The sequence below is a fragment of the Nyctereutes procyonoides genome, unplaced genomic scaffold (assembly GCF_905146905.1).
Source record: "Nyctereutes procyonoides isolate TBG_1078 unplaced genomic scaffold, NYPRO_anot_genome, whole genome shotgun sequence".
NCBI lineage: Eukaryota > Metazoa > Chordata > Mammalia > Carnivora > Canidae > Nyctereutes > Nyctereutes procyonoides.
Genome location: NW_026575009.1, coordinates 23429 through 47629, shown reverse-complemented (window position 1 = coordinate 47629; position 24201 = coordinate 23429). Strand labels below are relative to the sequence as shown.

Below are 24201 nucleotides of genomic sequence, written 5' to 3'. Positions count from 1 at the left end.
GACTCCCGTGGAGGTGACATCCTGAGGCTCAAAGCTAAGGGTCCTTGCCCCAGCCTGGGGGGGGGGGTTCTCAGGAACACAAAGCTTCCAGGAAGGAGCCTGGAGTGGGCAGCAGCTATTGGAGGTGGTTCATAACCCCCACTCAGGAGACCCAGAGGGGTGGGGACAGGCCCCAGGCCATGGGGTCAGCGGCTCAGGGGCCACAAGAGGCGGGCAGCAGTGGTCTATGTGGGCACACCGTGTAGGTCTGTGTGTGCCTGTGTGTGCACACTTGTGAGGGCGTGTGCGTGCAGCGGCCCCACCTGGCTGAGCTCTGCAGCTGTCAGGGCAGGGGTCACACTGGCCCTGCGACTCTGGGCAGGCCGCCCACACCGCCCGTGCTGCCCACAGCTCAGGGCCAAGGCTAGTCTCCCCCACGCAGGGTTCCACACAGGATTCCTGGGCAAAGCTCTGGGCAGTGGCCCCAGGCCGATGCTCCATGACTCCCACCAAACGAGCCAGAGCGGAGTCCTCCCACCATGGCCCCGGACCCAGGTCCCTCAAGTCCCAACGGGGAGTACCCGAAGGCACTCATCACCCAGGAGTCCCCCCAGGGCTGTCCCCAGAGGCTTCCCCTCCTGCCCATCCAGGCTACCACCTGTGATAGCCTCGCCGCGGTCCTCCCCACCCCCAGCCAGGTACCGCAGTCTCCTCTCCACACCCGCTAGCCGGGACTACACTGAGACAGAGACACAGGCAGAGGGAGAAGTAGACTCTATGCAGGGAGCCTGACGTGGGACTCGATCCTGGGTCTCCAGGATCAGGCCCTGGGCTGAAGGCAGACGCTCAACCCGCTGAGCCACCCAGGCGCCCCATACATACTTAAGTTATTGAGAGTTCGTTCCTTCGTTGTGCATCATCTCTAGACCCAACGGAGGGCTCGAACTCACAACCCTGACTGCAATCAAAAGTTGAGTGCTCTTCTGACTGAGCGGACCTGCGGGGGGGGGCAGGGGGGGTGTCGGGAGCTTCTGCCCTTTCGTGTTTTCAAGCTCAGAGTCACGTTTTTGTCCGGGGAGTGCCCCACCCCCCAACCGTGGGGCTGGGTGCCATCTGTGGGGCTGGGTCATGTTTGTCCATCTTCCTTATTCCTTTTAGTAGACAGAAGGTGGCTTGTGACACAGCCAGTGAGTACTTCGAATGAGACTGAGGATTTCCCTTGGGAAGTGGGTGCGAGAGGGAGGACAGGTCAATGGGGAACCAGGAAACTGTTGGGCCGTCGCTTTAGAGGAAAAGAGTGTGCTTGTTGGGCCCTCACCCAGGGTGGGTGAGTCAGAACTGTCCCTGGCCAGGCCTCCCTTAGTCCTCCCTCCCTCCCTCCCTCCCTCCCTCCCTCCCTCCCTCCCTCCCTCCCTCCCTCCCTCCCTCTTCATCTTGTAAATATATAAATAAAATCCTAAAAAAAAGGAAGGCCACGAGATAAAACGGTGTATCCGTTGCTGTCCTAGGAGTCCTCGCCTGGTTTCGGCTCTACGTTCCCTCCCTGACCCCCGAAACCTGCCTGAGTCGTCCGGGAGCCCCGCGCGGCGAGCGCGACCCCCTTTCCGGGCGGCAGCGGGCCTGGACGGGTTTTCCAAGGCTCCCCCCCGCGAGGCCGGGGGTTCGCGCGGTGCGCGGCCGTGTGCTCCCGGGGCCCTCCGCCGTCCCCGGGGCCGAGAGGCGAGATGCGAGGCGCCCTGACGGCCTCGCCGCCGGGATCTGTCCCGCTGTCGTTCGCGCCGGTTGTCGGGTGCCACCTGGCGGCCGCTTCTTATAGAGCGAGGCTCGGCGGCGACGGCAAGGAACAGGCTTTGGTGGCGGTTTCCGGGGCCGAGTTCCAGGAGGAGGGCGGCCCCGGCGCGAGCGTCCGGCTGTCGCCGGGGCATCGGCGCGCCGATGCGGTCGCCGGAGATTGGACCTCCAGCAGTGCGAGGGCGTGTCGCTGTCGCCGTCGCCGCTGTCGCCTCCGCCTCGCTCCCGGAGGCGGGCGTGCGGGACGCCTGGGTGGGTCGAGCAGCACCCGCCGGTGGCTCCTCCTCCGCCCGCGAGGACCGACCTGGGCCGCCTCCGGGGAAAGGGGACAGGGTGTGTCGCGCCGTCCGTCCTGTGGCTCCGGGCGATCTTCGGGCCTTCCGTGTCACGCGGTTGTCTCCCGTTGTCACGCCATGGCGACGGGGACCGGTCTGAGCCTGGGGGGGAAGCCCGTGGGTGGCGCGACAGACACGCCCGCGGGCACGTGTGGGGTTCCGGGCTTGACCGCGCGGCCGAGCCGGTCCCTGTCCTTGCTCACTGGAGCCTGAGCCGTCCGCCTGGGCCTGCGCGCCGGCTCTCGCGCTGGACTCCAGGTGGCTCGGGTCGTGGTGTCCCCTCCGGTCTCTGGCACCCGAGCGAGGGCGGTGTGGGCAGGTGGCGGTGGGTCTTTTACCCCCGTGCGCCCCATGCCGTGGGCACCCCGCCGTTGGCCATGACAACCCCTGTCCCGCAAGGCTCCGTGCCGCGTGTCAGGGGTCCCCCGCTGTCTTGTCTCTGGGGTTGTCCGGTCGATCCTGCCCCCTGGGGGTCGAGGGTCTGCCTTTGAGGCGGAAGCAGGTCCCCCCGGTCGCCGTCCTCAATGGGCTTTTGCCTCCCTCGGGGCCGCAGCTTGCTGCCGATCGATCTATGTGGTGATCTCGTGCTCTCCTGGGCCGGGCCTAAGCCGCGTCAGACGAGGGACGGGCATCCACGACGAATGCGAAGGCTCTTGTCATTCTGCCCGCGGGCCCCTCCGTCCCCGGCTCCTCCGCGCCCGGCGGTCGTGGCAGGTGTGCGGTGGGGCGCGCGCTGGGGTGGGGGTGGTGCGGACTCCGGCCCGACCCTGCCCACCCACCTGACCCTGCCCTCCCGCCTGACCCTGCCCTCCCGCCTTCTCGCCTCACGGCGCTGGCGGGACCGGGGTCCTCTGACGCGGTGGACACTCTCGTCGTCATTTCACGAAGACCTTGGTCCGTGGCGAGGGTCCCTCCGTGGTGCCCCTGGAGCGCTCCAGGTCGCCTCAGATGCCTGAGGCCGAGCGTTGGCGTCGTTTCCTTCCACGGCGACTCCCCTCGGGCCGGCGCCGTCGCCGCCGTTGGCGTGTCCGAGGAGCGGGTGGTAGAAGTAGGCAAGGGAGGTGCACCCATGCCCCTGGAGGGGGCGCGGGCGCCTCATCTTCCCCTCCCCCTCGCCGCGCCGGCGTCTGTGGTGTGGGGCGGTGTGACTCCGGGGACTTGGTGGACGCGTGAGCACCCGCGGCGGGCCGGGCCAGCGCCCCGGCGCTTGGCCAGCCCGATGGGCTGCCCCTCTCTCCCGGCACGGGTCGTGTCCCCGTCTCCGTCCCTCTGTCTCGCGTGCCTCGCAGGAGGCGGGGAGCTCTCCCTTCTGGGTGGTGACGAGACCACGACGAGTGTGGGTGAGGCGGAGGTGTTCTCGAAGGGGCACCGGCCGCGAGCGCTGGGGTTGCCCTGTGCCTGTCCCTTGCCGGAGATCCGGCCGCGCCACGTGAGCCCTGTCGGCTGCTGAGCGGCGTTTCGTGTAGCCCGTTTGGGGGGACGAACGGGTGGGGGCGATGCGCCCGCGGTGAGAAAGCATTCCGCGATCTGAGAGGGTGCCTTGGGGTACCGGAGCCCCAGCTGCTGCTCCTCTGCGCGTTGTAGTGTGGCCACCGACGCGGGGTTGACTACCGTCGCGACGTGTTTGGGCAGAGTGTCGCGCTTTGCCTACCGCGGCCTGCGCCTCCCCCCTCCGAGACGGGGGAGGATCCCGTTGGGTCGGGGCGGCGAAGCTGCTTGTAGATACAGGACTGCTGAACAAGCGTCCAGGAGTCTCTTGGTGAGGTGGGCATCTGCCAGGGGGTAGGCCTTCGGATTTACATCACCTTCAGTCATCTCTGCGTATCCGGGGTCCCTGTGGGTTTCCTGTAAAAAGACGTGTCCTGGGAGCCATCTATCACCGTCACGCTTCAGACGGATGACCAGCTTTGTCCCCCCCCCACCCCCCCCACCGCCGTTGGGGTGGGCGGTGGGATGTGCTGTGCTCCCGTCACAGTGTGCGGGCCTGGAATGCTGGTGATCGAGATCGACCCCTCCACCGCCTCATTACAAAGAAACAAGACACGCGTGGTGTCCTCGTTAGACCCACAGGCACAGAAAAGAAAAGGAGAACTACTTATCCCCTTGTTCCACCGGGACCGACCCGGATGCCGGAGGGTCCAGGCCCCGAGGGACGGGCGTACTCAACTTTGCTGTGAACTCAACGGATTAGTTAAGTTGTGCCTCTGAGGATTTGTCCACGGAAACTACTTCAAATGATCGATTTTGTCTGTCTCGTGTACTTTTCCTTGTTACGAGCAAGCAGGTTAAAAAAAAAAAAAAAATGAAAAAAGGTCTATAGGTTAAACTTTTACAATAGCTTCCCAAATCTTTGGTGACCTGGAACTTTGAAGGTGTAACTAGCTTAATTGATAAATTGGGTTCAGTTCATCGGACACCTGGCGTCTGTCTTTCCAACAGAAGGTAAAATACTAAAGTGTGAGTCAGTAAGACACCCAGGTGGTTTTTTTCTTTTGTGGTGGTGTGTTTTCCTCCCCCACCCCTTGCCCTTTTCTTCCTTCCCCCCTCCCCCACCTCAGTTCTTGTGTTTCTCTTTTGTCTGATTCAGGAAACCTGCAGATGCCTGGGTGTGTTAGTAAACGTGTTTCAGGTGTGTTTGTTTCTCTTTTCCTTCCTCTTTTTTTTTTTAATTTTAGTTCACAATTCATGAGACACACACACACACACACGCACGCGACGCGCACGCACGCACACACAGGCAGAGGGAGGGAGAAGCGGGCTCCCTGCAGGAACCCCTGATGCAGGACTTGATCCCAGGACTCCAGGATCACGCCCTGGGCCGAAGGGCAGGTGCTAAACCGCTGAGCCACCCAGGGATCCCTGTTTCGTGCTTCCTTAACAATTGTATCATACAGGGCAGCCCGTGTGGCTCAGCGTTTTAGTGCCACCTTCAGCCCAGGGCGTGATCCTGGAGTCCCGGGATCGAGTCCCACGTCAGGCTCCCTGCATTGGAGCCTGCTTCTCCCTCTGTGTCTTTGCCTCTCTCTCTCTCTCTCTCTCTCTCTCTCTCTCTCTCCTCTCCCCTCTCCCTCTCCTCTCTCCTCTCTCTCACTCACACACAAACACACACACACAGAGAATCTTAAAAAAAAATGGTGTCCTACATGTTAGGTTTTTACAAAATGAACAGCGGAGAAATAACAAAAAACCAGCAGAGCCAGGCAGTAGGTTCGAGAGTGCTTTAATGGGGAGCGCTCCTGGGCGAGATTCCATGACTTGGAGGGGTGGCCAGAGTCAGGGAAGTCGCGCGGGGTTGGGGACTGGGGGGGGGGGTTTAAGCCTTCTTGGTTCGGGCTCTGGATCCGGGCGTGTCCCTTGCCAAATTAGACAAGGGAACAGTGTGTCCTTAGGTGATTGGCTGGGGGTAGGGGGGATAGTATCAGAAGATGGGGGGGAGGGGGCGGGGGCGGTCCCTGGATGGAAAGTCCTGGATGGAAAGTTTCGGTTTCCCATCTAGGCTTCGACTTACTGGAGATGATGTGGTGGTGGTCAGGGCTGCTTTGACGGGAAGATCAGCCATTTTGACCCAGTTTGAGATGTCCGCCATTTTGGGTGCCCCTGTCTCAGCCAGCCCAACAATACACACACACACACACACACACACACACACACACACACACACACACACGTGTTTCTAAAAACTATTACGTGTATTCATACATTTGACAATCTAAGGATTTCGGGTACGATAGACAATGTGCCCGTGTTTCCTACTGACTTTTCACCAGAGACTGAGGTTTCTAGGAGTTAACAGTCTGCCGCCTGGGTGGCTCAGCGGTTGAGGGGTTGAGCATCGGACTTTGGGTCAGGGCCCAATTCTGGGGCGGGGGGGCGGTGGTGGTGGGGGTCTTGTTGTTGTTGTTGTTGTTGTTTTGTTTTGTTTTCCCAGTTGTGGTAAAAAGAAAAATAGACGTCACCTACAATGGAATGTTGTAGTCGTTTCTTTTCTTTTTTAAAAAAATATTTTATTTATTTATTCATGAGAGACACAGAGACAGAGACACAGGCAGAGGGAGAAGCAGACTCTATGCAGGGAGCCTGACGTGGGACTCGATCCTGGGTCTCCAGGAACAGGCCCTGGGCTGAAGGCAGACGCTAAGAATCCGCTGAGAATCCGCAAACGGATGAAGGAACCGGTAGACAGATGAAAAACACAGGAAATATATATATGCATACACACTTTCTCTCTCTCTCTCTCTCTCTCTCTCTCTCACACACACACACACACACACACACACACACACACACACCCCACACAAACTGAATCCAGCGATGTATAAGGATAATACATCATGAAAGACTGGAGTTTACTCTAGGAATGCAAAGGTACTTCAGGAAACTGATTAACTCAATTTTACATATCAAAGATGGAAAAAAATCATATGATCATCTCAACAGATACAGTAAAAGTATTTGATAAATGCTCTCAAGCATGATGAAAACTCACCAAGTAGTAATATAAAGTGACTCTGTTAAGTTGATTAAGAATAGTTACAAAAACACCTCCAGCGAATCCCATAATTTACTGATGAAACTAAGAGTGTTCCTCTTGAAATCAGAAACACGGGCAGGAAGTCCACTATTGTCACCTCCAGTGAATGCTGCACAATAAATTCCAATAAGCACAGGAAGACGAGAAAAATAAGGATATAAAAACTGAAAAGAAAATTTTCACTACTCATAGACTTAGGATTCCATAACAGAAAAAATACAAAAGGAATTAGAAATACGTTACTAGAATTAAGTGCTTTGGCAAGGTCGCTGAACACAAAAGCAACGGTACTTCCAAATACCAGCAATAGGTAACACAAAAAATAAAAGATAGTTACAATGTTATATAAAATGCAAGGGAAAAATCTATAAAGTAATACATGTAAAACCACTGTGTGAAAAGTGTAAAATTTAATTGAAAGACAGTAAAGACCTAAAGAAATATGTCATATTAATGACTGGAAGACTCCATATCATAAAAATGTAAATTTTCCCCAAAGTGATCTTAGAGATTCCATGAGTCCAGTCAAATTCATGAAAATTTTGAGGCACCTGGGTGGCTCAGTCATCAGTTAAGCATTGGCCTTTGGCTTAGGTCATAGGAATCATTCTTAGGAATTGAGCCCTGTGTCTCCCTCTGCTCCCTGCTCATGCATGCTCTTGCTATCTTCTGTGTCTTTCTCTCAAATAAATAAAATCTTTAAAAAAAATTCATGAAGGTTTTGTGAAACTTAACTAGCTTATTCTAAAATTTATGGGAGGGGCAACCCGGGTGGCTCAGCGGTTTAGCGCCACCTTCAGCCCAGGGCGTGATCCTGGAGACCCGGGATTGAGTCCCATGTCAGGCTCCCTGTAGGGAGCCTGCTTCTCCCTCTGCCTGTATCTCTGCCTCTCTTTTTCTTTCTCTCTGTGTGTCTCTCATGAATAAATAAATAAAATCTTCAAAAAATATAAAATAAAATTCATGGGAAAGTACCAGGGCTGTAAAGAGCCATGGCAATCTTTAAAAATAAAGCAAGTGGAAAAAAAATAAATAAAATAAAGCAAGTGGGACTAGCTCTCAGAGATACAAAGCTAAGTAGTATAAATTTATAGTATAAACTACTATAAACTTTATAGTAATTTAGACCATGATGTAATGGTATGGTGATGGACAGAAAGCCTAACTGAGCAGATGAGTGCCCAGAACTAGACCTGTGCATTTGGACATCTGATGGATGAGAGTGGTTCTGTAGGTAAAATACAGACTATATTGTAAGGTGATGCTGGAAAAAAAAAAGTATAATGTAATCCTTACCTCATGTCATACACAAAAAGCTCTTCTAATTAGGTTAAAGACCTAACTAGGAAAAGCAAAGCTATATATGAGGTATTTAGAAGACAATATAGAACAAAAGCTTTAAGCTATCTTTCCTTGATATGAGGTCATAAATCAGTAATAAAAAGTAGAATACATAAAGGAAAAAAATTAGTCACATTAGAGTTAACTTTTATTAATGAAAAAGTACCATCAAGAATGGGAAAAGCTAAGCCACATCCCTTGGAAAAGATATTTAACCAACAGGAATTGGTATCCAGAATATGTGAAGAATTCCTATGAACTGATAATAATGGGCAAGAAGACTGACATGCAAACAGTAACTACAATTCATGCTTAAGGTCTATTAAATTAGCAAGAATTGGGGCACTTGGGTAGTTCAGTGGTTGAGCCTCTGCCTTTGGCTCAGGGCGTGATCCCAGGGTCCCAGGATTGAGTGCTGCATCAGGCTCCCTGCGAGGAGCCTGCTTCTCCCTCTGCCAGTGTTTCTGCCTCTCTCTGTGTGTCTCTCGTGAATAAATAAAATTTTAAAAAAATTAGCAAGAATTAGTAAGCCTGACAAAATTAAGTATTGCCAAAGATGCAAAAGGATCTCTTTCACAGTACTGGAGATGGTCCACTTTTGAAAGGAAACTGAATGTATATACAACTGATGGCCCAGTATTATTACTCCTAAAGAAATTCTTGCACGCGTAGATATGTAAAGCAGTATTCATGACAAGATTGCTTCTGATAGCAAAAGCAAATAACAAAAAACTATTAACAACCCAAGCATCTATAAACAATAGAACTACTGAATATTTAGTATATTCAGAGTGGAATACTAGTTAGTAATAAAAATGAGTTTTGAGACTAACATGAATGAATCTCAAAAATGTAATAATGAAAGAGAATATATAATATGCATATACATTCAGAAAAAGGCAAAACTAAAGTCTTTTGGGTAGAGATACATATACAGTAGGGAAAATGAAGAATAACGAGTGAAAAATCATCATAGAAATCAGAATGGTTACTGTTATGGGGAGTGAGGGTGTGTGATCAAGGAGTGGCATACATCTAGAGGTCTTTCACTGATAATGTTATCTTAATCTGGGTAGCTGGTACACTTCATCTAGGTAGCTGTTTGCTTTATAATTCATTAAATTACACAATTACATTTTATATACTTTTAGTATTTATGGTAGTTTGCAACAGAAATTAATTTGGCACATTTTCATTTGACTTTTGGTAATAAAATACTTTATTGGTACCGTTTAATGTCAAAAAACACAGTAATACTGTTTCCATTGCTTAGCTTCCATTTTTAAGTTAAGGCTCATTTAAAAAAAAAGAAGAGAAAAGGTAAAATCATTTGATTCTATCAAAAAACAAGCTGCAAACTTACCTGTGCAAATAATTAGGTTCTTCCACTTTAAATACCTAAATTCACTGGTCTTCATAATAAATAATGGTATATAAGATGAGACATTGGTCTGAATAATTCTGCAGAGAACATTTTACACATCTTTAAAAAAGTCTAAATGCTACCCAACTTAAAACTTGTAAGAATAATTTGTAAGAGTTACTGTAAAATGAATTCATGTAAGCACCAAGAAATTTGGGATCTTTAATATTTCAGATGATATGATTTACTGAGTACAAAGAGTATGATTTTTCTTCGTGAATTTGTGTTTATATACAAATAGAAAGGATACAAGATAGGCTCCTTTTAAAAGCCAAAGATTCAAAATCTGTGAATGACTTTTACCATATTTCCAATTTCTGGATCTAGCAAGGGACCCTATGGTAAAAGATCCGTGTGTGATAAATAACATAGTACAGTCCTATCTGAATATCACTTCTTATTCATCTTGCCTCATTAATATAATTTATACCTCAATTAAAATATTCTATCTGCAAACAATATATTTATCTAAAATATTTTGTAATTCAGATTGCCATTCAGACCACCTTCTCCTCTGCCTCTTTTCTCAAATCATTGTAATTTTATGGTACACCTCATTAAATTGTTTTTTTTTCTCCCTTCAGTGAAACTGTCAACTCAAAGCACCACATTATTACAAACACAGATATAGCATATATTAACATACTAGAAAAAAAGATAATACATATGGATCTATGCTAAATGAGACAATGCAAACCAAAAAACACACAACACCATGCTATGTTCATCTATTCTGAAGCACTGCAAGAAGGCCCTGATAGCACCCTGGCTCATGTAAACTGATGTTCCCAGATATCACTAGTGCCCTGTACTCCAACATAATTAAATGTTCTATTAAAGACATTTCCACATTTGTTTGCTTAAAACAATCTACAGCAGCTTTGACTACTAATCTTGAAAATGATGATAACACATTATAGTTTCAATCAAGTCATAGATTCTAAGCTAAGTATTTTCTGTTATCATCCATTTATTTAATAACACATTCAGGGAGCTAAGCAACATTCAGTTTAAGGGGTTTTTACTTCGCTCTCTTTTGATTGTGAATTTCAGATGTGTCCTTTAGTCATCCTCGGCTTCAGTGAAAGAGGATTCTTCAAGCAACTGATTAAAAGATCTTAATTTAAAAGCAGGTTGACTAAGTGGTCAGCAGCTGAAGCACTCTTGTCTACATACTGCATCCATAATACTCTGTCCTCTCTGGAGGAACTGGATGCCCCTGACCTACCACGAGCGTAACACATTCCATCCCTCAACCCAGAGGCAGCCAGGGTACATTAGAACATGGGTAGAAACTAACTCAAAACTACTTTGGGGGCAAACACCAGATTTCGATTTGTCAGCAATTCCATAGTGTGGTTTTCTCAAGAAACAGGCTTTGCACTGAAACACTTGCTTTCTCTTCTCATATCAAGTTAAACTGCTAAAGTAGTATCAGAAAGAGCACAAAAGATAAGCATGTCTTCTCTGAAAGAGGCACTGCATCTGGAATCGGAATTAAGGCTGAATAAATAATGCTGGTTTGTGGTTTAGACAAATGTGCCAATGGTTACGTTAACCAACAGCTTCGCTCTTTGTCCTGTATGCCTGTTTGTGAAGATGCGTCTCTGTCTCCTCCCTGAAGACCAGCATTCCTAGGTGCGAGTGAGAGGCCTCATTCATGGCTTTGGCCTGGATGCACACACGGTACTGTTCAGGAGTCAACTCATCAGCACAGCGTTTCTCATGCCAGAGGTGGAAAAGACCAGGAACTGGAGTCCGAATCACAATCAGGTCACCATGTAAGTATTTTCGATAAAGATGAACATCTTCTCCACACCAACCTTTTACTTCCACGTCAAATCCACCTGCAGGATGAAAACTGACATGTCGGTAACTGCCTGTCAACCAAAGCACAACTGATAAGAATTAAGATGTTCCACTTCAAATGAGATGGCACAGCACAGCCTAAAGATACCCGAGAGAGGACTGACATCTGGTTTGGAAGTCCAGTTAGGAGCTGACTTCTAGCAGCAAAGGCCTGTTGTTGGGAGTATCAAAATGAGATTAAATATTTGAGAATGCTTTGTAAATGTCTAAGTTAAATAGTAAATCTAGAGAAAGTCAAAGGAGAAGGAAATATAAATCACCCATAATTTCACCACTACTAATATTATGATTAACATATTTATCCACTGAGATACAAGTTTTTCTGGGCCACAGACAACTTTCCAGAGGAGAAAACAGAAGAAATGGCTAGGTTGAACATATACATTTGAGAAGGGGAGCATGGATGATTTAAAGCCACAGGAATGGATGAAATTACTAAAGGTGTTTAGAAAGAAAATAGGCCCAGATCTAAATACTAAGTAATGCCAATACCTACAGGTTAAACATACAGAGAAAAAGAAATCAGCAAAAGAGACTGACAAATGGCCCCAGAGGATGAAGAAAATTCTGGAGAATGAGCTATCAGTAGTCAAATGAAAAAAGTATCTTCAGGAAGAAAGGGTCAAGCGAGTGCTGCTCAGTTAAGAATTTTAAAAAAAAGGACACCTAAGTGGCTCAGCAGTTGAGCATCTGCCTTTGGCTCAGGGCATGATCCCAGAGTCAGGGATCCAGTCCCGCACTGGGCTCCCTGCGAGGAGCTTGCCTCTCCTGCCTCTCTCTGTGTGTCTCTCATGAATAAATAAAATCCTAAAAAAAAAGAATTAAAAGAAAGAAAAAAAAACAAAAAAAGACCTGGCAACATAAATGTCACTTATAACCTTCCCTACTACAATAATTCTAATGGAGCGATGGAGCAAATGACTAACTGGACCAGGTGAACACATGAAATGGAACATAAAGTTGAGACTATTTTCACATTGGTTTAAGCTAAACTTTCTTAAAGAATCATAGAGAACATAAGCCATTTGGAATTTTTGTTTTTGACCATTCGGAATTTTTTGAAGAACAGGCAAACATTCTTAAAAACTCAAAACAAATTCTTTAATTAAGAGCAAGTTTTCCGAATTATGTCTTCTGTCGAATAATTATATACCACTTAATTTTATACTCACGGGGGATCCCTGGGTGGTGCAGCTGTTTGGCGCCTGCCTTTGGCCCAGGGCGTGATCCTGGAGACCCGGGATCGAATCCCACGTCGGGCTCCCGGTGCATGGAGCCTGCTTCTCCCTCTGCCTGTGTCTCTGCCTCTCTCTCTCTCTCTCTGTGTGACTATCATAAATAAATAAAAATTAAAAAAATCTTAAAAAAATTTTACACTCACGGGATGACAATAATCCTGAGATCTCTGAAAAGTATTGCTTTAAATAGTCATAGCTTTTATAAAACACTATGTCTAATACATACTGGTTTTTCTTCTCTGTAGATAAAAGTTCTTCAAATATTAGAGATGGTATAGATACTTAAAACAAATGAGGGACTTCCAGTTTCTGGTCCAGCATATACATCGCTTAGAAGTCATACCATCCTAACAGCAAGTGAAAAGCGAAACAAACTGAAAAATAAACACTCCTCTCAGATCCCTCAGAGAAATAAGGTCACAGATCAGATTGCCACCACCAAATTGGAGACTCAGGCAGGTAAAATGGAATCACAACTATTAGAGCAGAAAGCCACCAGTAGAAATCTCCAGGGGAACCAGTCTGAGGTGGGGGGGGGGAATTGGAACTGTAATTGACGAATGGCTAGAGGCTCAGTGGACAAGTGTAAAAGTTGAAAACTCCAGATTGGGGGGCATAGAATGGTCCCTACACTTGTGTGAGTTTTACCCTCAGGAGCTCTAGTAGGTTTTCACTGTGAAGATTAGAGCAAAATACCCTCGTGCTTTCAGCAGGAGCAGTGGGAATATAATCGTTGTGAAACATGCCAGAGCACTTTATTCTTAATAAGGCCTGCCTCAGGAGAAACTATTTTACTAGAGTCAAACCTACCTGGGGAAAGGACATACCCAACTGCAGCCCACTCTAGCCATCCTGTCTCACTTAAGGTTGGGGATGGTGTCTGAGAAACACTTGTGAAGTTATTGGTCCAGATACATAATCTCACTAAGGAACTGAGACCTAATCACAGGACTACAGAATACTTCCTCTTTCCCCACACCTCACCACCTATTACTAGTTTACTGCAGTTTCCTTTGCCCAATACATCATGTTCAGTTATGAAGAAAAAATGAGGCATACTAAAAGACAAAAGACAGATTGAAGACACAGAGCAAGCATCAGAACCGGATTCAGCCAGGAGTACTGAAATTGTCAGCCTGGGAATTTAAAACAACTATAACTGATATGCTAAGGGCTCTAATAGAAAAAGTAGGCAACAATCAAGAACAGATGGTAATGTAAGCAGAGAGTGAGAGATTCTATGAAAGAATAAAAAAGAAATGCTAAAGATAAACAATGTAACAAAGGAAGAATGCCTTTGTATTGGCTGAGGAAAGAGTCTCTAAGCTTGAGGATATGTCAATAGAAACCTCCAAAATTGAAAAGGCAAAAACGAAGAGGACGGGGTGGGGGGGGGCGGACAGATCAGAATAGTTCATAAGAATTGTATACAAAAGGTATAACAAATGTGTAATGGTAATACCAGAAGGAGAGGAAAGAAAAGAACAGAAGCTCTAAAATCAAAGAGCCAAATTCCAAACAAGTGCTGCTGAGAGGCCAGGGGCTCCCTTTCTCATCCAGCCTAGAGTCAAAAGGTAGAGGCTCCACTTCAAGGAAGGAGTGGGACTCCTGATCCCCCACCCCATGTCCTACTTATAACACAGGGGTGGCACTCTGAGACAAGTGTGCCATTGTCTCCACCCCCACCTCCAGAGGAGGGCTCAGCAATTTTTCCCAGGGGAGAAAGCACTGCATGAGAACAAACTGCCTCAAAGCTCTTCCCAAAGGAACTAACTTTATTTCAGTGTGCAGAAGTTCAAGCCTAAGGGGGTCTTGAAAATAATGGAGAATTTGGTGGTAAGCAATTAAGAGAAGGTTGATGGGTCCATTAGAGACAATAAACTAATAATGTAGGCCGGCTAGTTTACTGGAGAGAAACAGGGAAAGAGACAAATAAGAAGAACCCTTCTTGTGGGTTCTGAGGCCTGAACAAAACTCAAAGACATGCTTCAAAAACTATCTTGCAAAAGGGGTTCAATTTAACTGGGTCAGACTGGAAAAATTTATGTCCCAGAGCATTGTCAAAAACAAGAGAGCAATCAGTGAGCAATGAGTGGAGCCTAACAGGTGGGAGTGTTACTGCAGAGACAGTAAAAGACAGCCTTACTAGGGGCACCTGGGTGGCTCAGTCAGTTGAGTGCCTAACTTCGGCTCAGGTCGTGATCTTGGGGTCCTGGGATTGAGCTCTGCATCGGGCTTCACACTCAGTGGGAATCTGCTTCTCCCTCTCCCTGTACCTCTCCCCTGCTCCTGCTCACTCTCTTTCTCTCAAATAAATAAATAAAATCTTAGAGACAGAGAGGAGAGAGAGAGAAAGAAGAGAGAACCCTACTAAATCCATGTCATCCCAGGGTGACTGTGCTCATGCCCTGAGAGTGTCAGGAGAGGCTTCATATTGCTGGGGAATGGGGAGATAAAATTCATTGAAATAGTAAAGCCAAGTCAATAAACAAGCAAAAAAAAAAAAAAACAAAACAAAAAAAACAAGCCCTGGAGTCAGGAGGAATCAATCTTCAGGCTTGCCATAATATATGACCTAAAATGTCCAGTTTTCAAGAAAGAAATTACGAGGCACATAAAGAAACAGAAAAATATATATACCCATATACCAGAAAAAAAGTAGGCAATAGAAACTGTGAGAGGGCCCAGATGTCAGTTTTTACAAAATTTCAAAACCATTATAAATATGTTCAAAGAATTATAAGAAATCATGCTTAAAGAAGAGAAGGGAAGATGAAAATGTTTCATCAAATAGAGATTATCAATGAAGAGACAGAAATTATACATATAAAAAGAAATTCTGGAGCTAAAAAAGGACAACGTGGGCAGCCTGGGTGGCTCAGCGGTTTAGTGCCACCTTCAGCCCAGGGTCTGATCCTGGAGACCCAAGATGGAGTCCCACGTCAGGCTCCCTGCATGAAGCCTGCTTCTTCTCCCTCTGCCTGTGTCTCTGCCTCTCTCTCTCTCTCTCTCTCTCTCTGTGTGTGTGTGTCTGTCATGAATAAATAAAATCTTAAAAAAAGGACAACGCAAATGAAAAATTCATTAGAGCAGCTAAGTATAGATCTGAACAAAGAATCAGTAAACTTGAAGATAGATCAATTGAGATTATGCATTCCAAAGAAAAGAGAGAAAAAAATAATGAAAAATGAAGAGAGTCTCAGAGAAATGTGGGACACCATTAGCTATACCCAGTACATACCAAACAGGAATATAAGGAGAAAATAATGAATAAGGAGCAGTGAGAAATGGCATAGGTTAGAAAGCAATGATGTATTCTTGCTGTTTTATTGAGCCAGAATCCGGGGAAAGGGCATTAGTTTCATTTAATAGTCATTTTATTGCTATTTGCTGATTTTTCTAGGATTCAGATGTTACAATGTTACAGAGATAAGGTGGAGGAATTTCTAAAAACAAATGGCTGATTATAAAAACGAATGTAAGATGGGCCTAAAAGGTACACAAAATATATTCTATTATAATATATAAATATATATATAAATATATACATGTGTATATTATATAGGTGTGTCTGTGTATATATATATACACGTATATATGTGTTTATATATGTACATACACACTCATGCATAAATATATAAAATATATTCTTATATGCTGTGGAAATGCAGCCACTGACTGATCAGGAGATGCGGAACCAAGTTTCAGCCTGCTTTCTTATACTGTCCTCTGACAATGTATTTTTTTTTTTTTTTTTGCTGAAGCTAAAGTGGGGCAGGAGGCTTAGACCAGATTCTTCAGGGTCATCTTTGGCTTCAAGGAGTGGATGACTAAGCCAATTGACTCCAAGTTCCCACTCCAACTTCAACCAGAGCTAAAGACTGGCTGTCTTAAATACTAGGATTTTCATAATAGATCAACAGACAATTAAAGTGGTTTCATCTCTAAATAAAAAAATACAAAAGCCCTTGGACTAGATAATCTAACATTACTTCCAGATGCAACAATCCAGGAGCACAACACCAGAGTTAGGTAGAGAGCTTTCATAAGGATATTCAAAACAATTGCAAATATTGGTAATAAGCCAAACAGATGTTTTTAAAAACTAGTGTTTTGATTTAAGGAAACAAGTAAATATTCTATTTCATTTTTATTTTATGATCTCATTTTTGCTACTTAGAGACATTAATCATAAACTTACTTTTGCTTTTCACATCTCCAGGTGCCTCTTTTAGCTAATCTCATTCATAATTTAATAGGAAAACACTCGATTCTGAGACCTTTTAGAAAAATGCCATAAGGTACTACAGTAAATATATACAGCCCTATCCTTAAATGTAAGGTATACTTACCTATGGTCAGGAAATCTGATCGATACTGACAAGTCATTCCAAAGCCAAACTCTCGCCAAAAGCCAGAATCCTTTTTGTGAACCTTCATTTAAAAAAAAGAAATTCAATTTAATCCCTCAAGATTCAGAAGTTTCGATCAACAATGAAAGATCCACCCAGGGATCCCCCTCAGCAAGTATTTTAATCTATCAGACATAGTACAGGGAGCTGGACACAGCAATGAATAGAGATGACGAAGTCTCTGCCATCAGAGTCTCTGTTTTGTTGGAAAAATAGGAAATACATAAACACACACACACACACACACATATATATATATATATATATATATATATATATATATATATATATATATATATCTTAGGTGGTAATACATGCTAGGAAGAAAAAATGTAGCAGGAGGGATCCCTGGGTGGCGCAGCGGTTTGGCGCCTGCCTTTGGCCCAGGGCGCGATCCTGGAGACCCGGGATCGAATCCCACGTCGGGCTCCCGGTGCATGGAGCCTGTATCTCCCTCTGCCTGTGTCTCTGCCTCTCTCTCTCTCACTGTGTGCCTATCATAAATAAATAAAAAAAATTTAAAAAAAAATGTAGCAGGACAAGGGGAGAGCATGAGAAAGAGAAAGCCTAGTTCAGATATAATGGCCATAGGGGCCTCTCTGAGAAGATAGGGCCCCTAATGAAATACTGAAGTGAGCTGTGAAATATCTAAAGGAGATCATTCCAGACAAAGAGGGTAACACGTATGATGGCTATGAAGGGAATGAGTAGGGCAAAAGCAGAGGAATGAAGTCCTGTGGACAAGAAAGGGCTATTAGCATTTTTAAAAGATAACTGGGATTACAGTATTTTTGTATGCATATGGCAACAATCTAGAAGAAGCATAACATTAGGATAGGAGAGTGTGAAGAATGGCTGGAGGTGAGTCCTTGTTCAGACGAGATGAGCTCTAGTTCAAGAGAATAGGACAGGGTGGCCTTACATGTGCAATTCCTCCACTGTGAATGGAGAGAGGCTGACGAAAGATGAAGCAAGGTGTGCAGAGAGCGAGGAGTGGTGAGGGGTGCTGGGAGACACGAGAAGGAGAACATCGGGCAGCCTGGGTGGCTCAGCAGTTTAGTGCCACCTTCAGCCCAGGGCGTGATCCTGGAGACCTGGGATTGAGTCCCACGTTAGACTCTCTGCATGGAGCCTATTTCTCCCTCTGCCTGTGTCTCTGCCTCTCTCTCTCTCTCTCTCTCTCTGTCTCTCATGAATAAATAAATAAAATCTTTTTTTTTAAAGGAGGACATCATGGCTGGCTTGCAGGGATGAGGGATGGACAGTGGGTAGACTATGGTCAGGCTCAGGATGTCAGCTGCAGAACCCTGAGGCCTGTGGTCATGTATTTAAAGCAGTGGTCCTATAGTGATGCGGTGTGTTTCTTACCTTCCCCATTCCACTGCTCAGGGGCCTGGGTAAGAGTTGCCCTTAACCAGCCTGGGGTTGTGGGGTTGTAAGAGAAAACACTGGACAGGGTGAGGGATGAAGGTGAGTATAGCAAGGAAGCTGTGGATAATGACTATGGAGTTGGGGGTTGGATAAAGAGGGATGTGAGGATGTGGACATGAGGATGACAGAAAGGAGAGAGGCAACTCGTCCAAGTGCAAGGTCCTGAGACAGCCTCCTCAAAAAAAAATGAAGTTGGACCTAGGGTCTGAGATAGAGAGGAGTAAGTCAAGTGAAAGATGTGCTGGGGGAAAGCTCTAGATGAAAGAACAGGTTGTGCAAAGAGCTGGAGATTGGAGAGAGCGTCGTGAATGAAGGGACCACGTTAGACACAGAAGTATAGGTGCCCACAAATGTAGACCAGAGCTCAGCAAACTTCTGTAAAATAGGCAGTAAATATCTTAGGCTCTGAAGAACATAATGTCTGTCATAACTATTCAACTTAGCCACTACAGTGTGAAAGCTGACAATAAGTAATCAAATGAGCATGCTGTGATCCCATAAATTATATTTGTGGCCACTGAAATTTTTATTTCATATCATTTTAATGTGCCATGAAATATTATTTTGAAAATATTTTTTAACCATTCTTCATTCATGGGCCATAGAAAACTAGGCAGTAAGCTGTTTTGGCCAGCAGGTTGTAGACTCCTAACCCCTGCTTTAAGGGACCCACTGGGCCATAACAGAGAGAATGGGATACCTGGGCACATACTTTGGCTTTATCCCATTAACAACGGGAATTCTCTGAAGAGTCAGAGCAGAAGAAATCATGGCATCAGATGACATTTTTGAAAGATCACTCTGGCTAGAGTACAGAGAAGAGATATAAGAGGGGACAAGAAGGAATGCTGAGTTATAGGGATGCCTGGTTGGCTCAGTAGTTGAGCGTCTGTCTTCGGCTCAGGGTGTGATCCCGAGATCTGGGATCGAGTCCCGTACTGGGCTCCCTGCAGGGAGCCTGCTTCTCCCTCTGCCTACGTCTCTGCCTCTCTCTGTGTCTTTCATGAATGAATACATAAATCTTTTTTTTTAAGGAGGTAACAGTTATAATCTGGGAATGGAAACCTAATGGTTTAGAGTATCATGCAGAAAGGAAAATTGCAGGGAGCCTGCTTCTCCTCTGCCTATGTCTCTCCTCTCTCTGTGTCTCTCATGAATAAATAAATAAAATCTTAAAAAAAAGAAAGTAACCCTATGTGTTCAACATCCTTTGTCCAATCACAGATAGGAACAACCTAGCGACCAGAACTAGCTAGTGTGAGGTTTGTGCCACCTCTGAGCCTCAGGGTTTACAGGTTTAGATCTGTAGAAGCTTCCACCCTCTCCTACCCCAATTCACAAGGCCCACCCGTTTGAAGTATGCAGTTAGGATATACTGCCACTGGGTAGTGGATCTCAGTATCATTCCTAAGGTCTCAACTATAAATTGCATATTTTGAAAGAGATTCAAAGTTTATCCACTGATGTTTCTGTTCATATTATTTATGAAAAGAAATGTTTTCCTTCAAAGTGCAAATATTTAAATGTGTCCTAAGAAGGAATACAAGTGATGTTGAATCGGTTTGATACGTAATTTCTAAGGGAAATATTAGATCCTCCTCACTAACCTTTGTTATAAAACACAGTTTAATCCAACCCTGTTCTTTATATAAATATCATATAGAATATCCCTTCTAACACTTCTTGAATTCTAAATTTCAAAGCAATATTTTAAATATTTACCTATGACTTTTTAGCCTTCAACAACTTTTGCCTTGCAAACCTGGAAGATTTTGAAATACATCTTCATTTCTCCTAGTATTTTGTTTCTTCTGGCTGTTGTACTCTGCTGAATTGCTAGTGATACATGGATAAATCTTCCCACACCTCATTAGAGCAAGAGAGATCATGCCAAGAACCAAAATATAAATCAGTCAAAAGCCATTGTAAGAATAAGTAATACTCAGCACTAAAAATAAGCAAACTATTGATACACATAACTAAGATGCATCTCAAGGACATGATTATGAGAAAAAAAGCCACACCCAAAGGTCATCCACTGTATGATTCCATTTATATAACATTCCCCAAATGACAAAATCATAGAGATGAAAAGCAATTCATGATTGGTAGGGAGGAGGAGGCAGGTATGACTCTACAGAGTAGCAAGAGAGAGATCTTTGTGGTAATGGAGTAGTTTTATATCTTGACTGCAGTGGTGGCTACACAAAGTTACAAATGTGATAAAATGATACAAAACTATACATACAATGGACCGATTTCAATTTCATGGTTTTGATATTGTAATAACTATGTGAGATAGTTTCCCCATGGGGGGAAACTGGGTGAAGGGTACCAGAAACACTTTGTACTATCTTTCCAATTTCCTATGAATATAAAAGAATTTCAGGGGCACCTGGTGTCTCAGTCAGTAAAGCATCTGCCTTCAGGTCAGGTCAGGATTCCAGGGTCCTGGGATCGAGCCACACATCCACCTTGGACTCCCTGCTCAGCAGAGAGCTGGCTTCTTCCTTTGCCCCTCTCCTTGCTCATGCTCTCTCATGTTCTCTCTCTCTCTTTCTCCCTCTGCCTCTCTCTCTCTCTCTCTAAGTAAATAAATATTTTAAGAAAAATAATTTCAAAATAAATTTTTAGAGAAAATTTTAAAAAGAATTAAGAGGGGCACCTGGGTGGCTCAGGCAATTAAGCATCCAACTCTAACTTCTGATTCAGGTCATTGTCTTAGGGTGGCAAGATCAAGCCCCATGTTGGGCTCCACACTCAGTAGGGATCTGCTTCTCTTTCCTGCTCTCCCTTTGCCCCTCCCTCCACTCATGCATGCTCTCTCTCTCTCTCTCTCAAATAAAGAAATCTTTTTTTAATTTAAATAAAAAGAACAAAGAAACCAATATCTTTTAATAATCAAAGCTTAGATACCTGAAATTTATACATTAGAAATTGGTTTGAAGTACACCATCAGTTGTGGGCACCTTCTGTCCTGTTGTGTCTAGAGATGAAGTGAGGCAGTAAAACTCCCAGATTCCAGGTAGGAACAAATGAGTTTTATCTCACTACATCATGTTCTACATCACCACAGTGCAATTCATTTATACAGTTTGAGGATCCATGTACCATAATTTCTATATTGAGTTTGGATTTTAGCTTGAGTCTTAATTTCTAAGTTTGTGCTTCTTTTTGGCTTCTACCTATTGAAACAACATGTTTTTTTTTAATGCTTTAAACTTGAATGTCTGTATTCAATAATACAGCACCTTAGAATGTTGCATTTTTTTCTTTATTACTTGTCATATAGTTTTATTACTCCTTGAAAAATTGTTTTCTTTTATTGTTCTGGGCTAGAGACTGTTAAAAGGTGGCAGCAGTTGCTCAGAATAACAACAACATTTTATGGAGAAGTTTAGAACCTTTATTCCATGAAGAAAAGTCATTCTGAAGTTTTAATGGTGCCCCTATCAATCATCACAATTATGTTCTTGTTTGAACCTGCACTACTGGAAAACAATGTGTGATATTCCCCCAAATCAAATTTTAATGAATAACAACTTGGTATTTACTGCATTGTTATTGTATTCTGGTAGCTTTGATTTACACTTGAATCCTATCAACCATATATGGAGTTGATATGAAAGGCATTCCCCAGGCTAAAAACGGGCTATATTCTATTCACAAATTGATGATTTTTAAACATAAAACTTATTTTCTCGTAGTAACACTATGACTTATAGTTGATTCACAGATTAATCTACAGTCAGATTTAAACCTACAATTGGATGTATTACAACCAGAACTGTCATGGACCTATCCACTATCATTAAAGATTTGTTGATGTTGTTCCAAAAAATCAAACAAATGCACAGTTCTTTGAGGAAGATATATTCAAACAACAGAGTAAAATGTCCCATATTTCCTCATATTACGTTTTCTAACTCCAATTTCTTATAATCTTGCTCACATTTTGTCCAATTCTGGCCTCGTGTTGACCTCCTAAGTTCAGTGGGAGATAAGGCCTCCTGCAGGAAGTTCAGATTCCACAAAGGGCACCCTGCAGGGCAAGGAGGGCAATTTGAATCCCTTTGCACCTCATCTTCCTTGCCAGTCATCAGATCAGTGGCTCTCAATCTGAAATGCATCCTTCCCTATCTGCTCTGTGATACTGTTATTGTTAGCCCTTTGAGCACTTCTCTTTCAGAGTGAACACAGCATCTGAGGATGCAGGAGGGACACTCTTCTTTGGGGTCTCTGTGTGGGCGTGAGGGTATCAGCCTGGTTCTGCCAGAGACACTGATACAGAGTGCTTCTTTGTCCATCCATCCACCTTGCAGCCTCCACATGCTGTGGCCTTTCCATGGGAACCTGAGCCCCTCTAAGAGCACCAGCACGGTAGAAGCCTCATACCCCAATTCCCTCTGTGGCCCTCACAACCCTCTGCCCCTCTTGTGCCATGTAGGTTCCTACTGAGCCTCTGGAACCCATGGCTCTGCAATCCTGCCCTACTTGCTAATCACCTGCTCGCTTCCTGCCACTCCCATTCCTGCTGGGCCAAAGCTGTAAACTTCTTCTCTACTATCTGGGGTGGAGAAGGGGACAAATAGAATGGGCAACATGAGAGAGACAGTAAACCTAAAGAAGAGGTTAATCCTAAAAGTAGGGTGATGGTTGGACATATGCTAACATGCATCATTCCATTCTTCTCAACAGCAAAGAAATGACTGTACCTACCAAAAGAAAATTCAAACAAGGAGATTTCATAGGTTGAAATGAGAGAGCTCCATGGGGCTGCTAGTCAACATCTAAATGGCTTTCCTGGGAGATAATGAAGAGGTGGAGGTTTCTGTTTCAGGAGGAGAGATTGAGAGTCCTTGGGAAGCTTCAAGACTCCTTGGTCTCTTGGCGATGTCCTTGGATTGACCACACCAGATATTTGTGTGTAAATTGTATCCTGATGACCAGACTGTTTATGTATTTGGAGGGGAAGGAGGATCTATGTTTGGTCAGATCTGTTAGCTTCATTTAGCATGATTTATACTTTATCATGTTGACTATATATCCTATCCCCCAGGAAGTCCAAGTTTTTCTTTTTGTTATATCTCAGCTTGGTCGCACAGAATTTAAAAAAAAAAAAGGCTTCTGATGTGTCTCAGAGATTTAATATCATACCAATTAGACAACGCTGGTCAGTAATTTTTTTTAAAAAGTCAAGGCAGAGAGTTCTAAAACGCAGATTGTCTGAGGAGGGATGGGTCTGTTTGAGAAGTCATTACCACCCATCAGTAAAGGTGTCCCAAGCAGAAGTTGGACATTGGAGCTGGAAAAGTACAGAAAGGCAGAAAACCATAGAGGTCTTATCGGCCCATGACTTCTAGGATTCTAAAAGCTGGGGGGAATTTGAACATTAAAATAATTACACTTAAGTTCATTGAATTCAATTTTAGCCTATAATTCTAATATACTATTTGTGTGGCACAGATGCAGTTCCATTCTTTCCCGAAAGGAGACAACCCGTGTCCTTCAAAGTGTAATTCTTGTGCACAGAGTTGACATTCAGAAAACGTGATCTGAGAGGCCATGCACCTCAAACGGTAAACAATAAAGGAATACTTACCCCTAAATTTTGACAGTGACCTTTAAGTATTGTTCTATTTCCTTCCTGTCTAATAATATTAAGGTTTAGGTTGGAATATGGAAGCATGAATTTAGCTCTGGGGAAAATACCACTGTTTATAACCATGGGAAGAATTAAAAAGGAAGGTGGAGTTTTTTAAAGAGTTTTAAAATGATAATCCATGGGTACAATAGACTAAAAAAGTAAAAACAGACATTTTACTTCCAACATGTTTTTATTAAATTTCAT

The 24201-nt window shown here is 44.7% G+C and overlaps 1 protein-coding gene across 1 annotated transcript; it reads right to left on the bottom strand.

Moving 5' to 3' along the window:
- Positions 1–10399: 10399 nt before the first annotated feature.
- LOC129516680 (chondroitin sulfate N-acetylgalactosaminyltransferase 2-like) lies at positions 10400–22917 on the bottom strand (the record flags this gene model as incomplete). The annotated part of the gene is made up of 4 exons (XM_055336195.1): positions 10400–11247; positions 12442–12488; positions 19051–19155; positions 22856–22917. Coding segments are annotated over 4 exons (507 nt in total), but the record flags the coding sequence as incomplete, so codon positions are not given.
- Positions 22918–24201: the final 1284 nt, after the last annotated feature.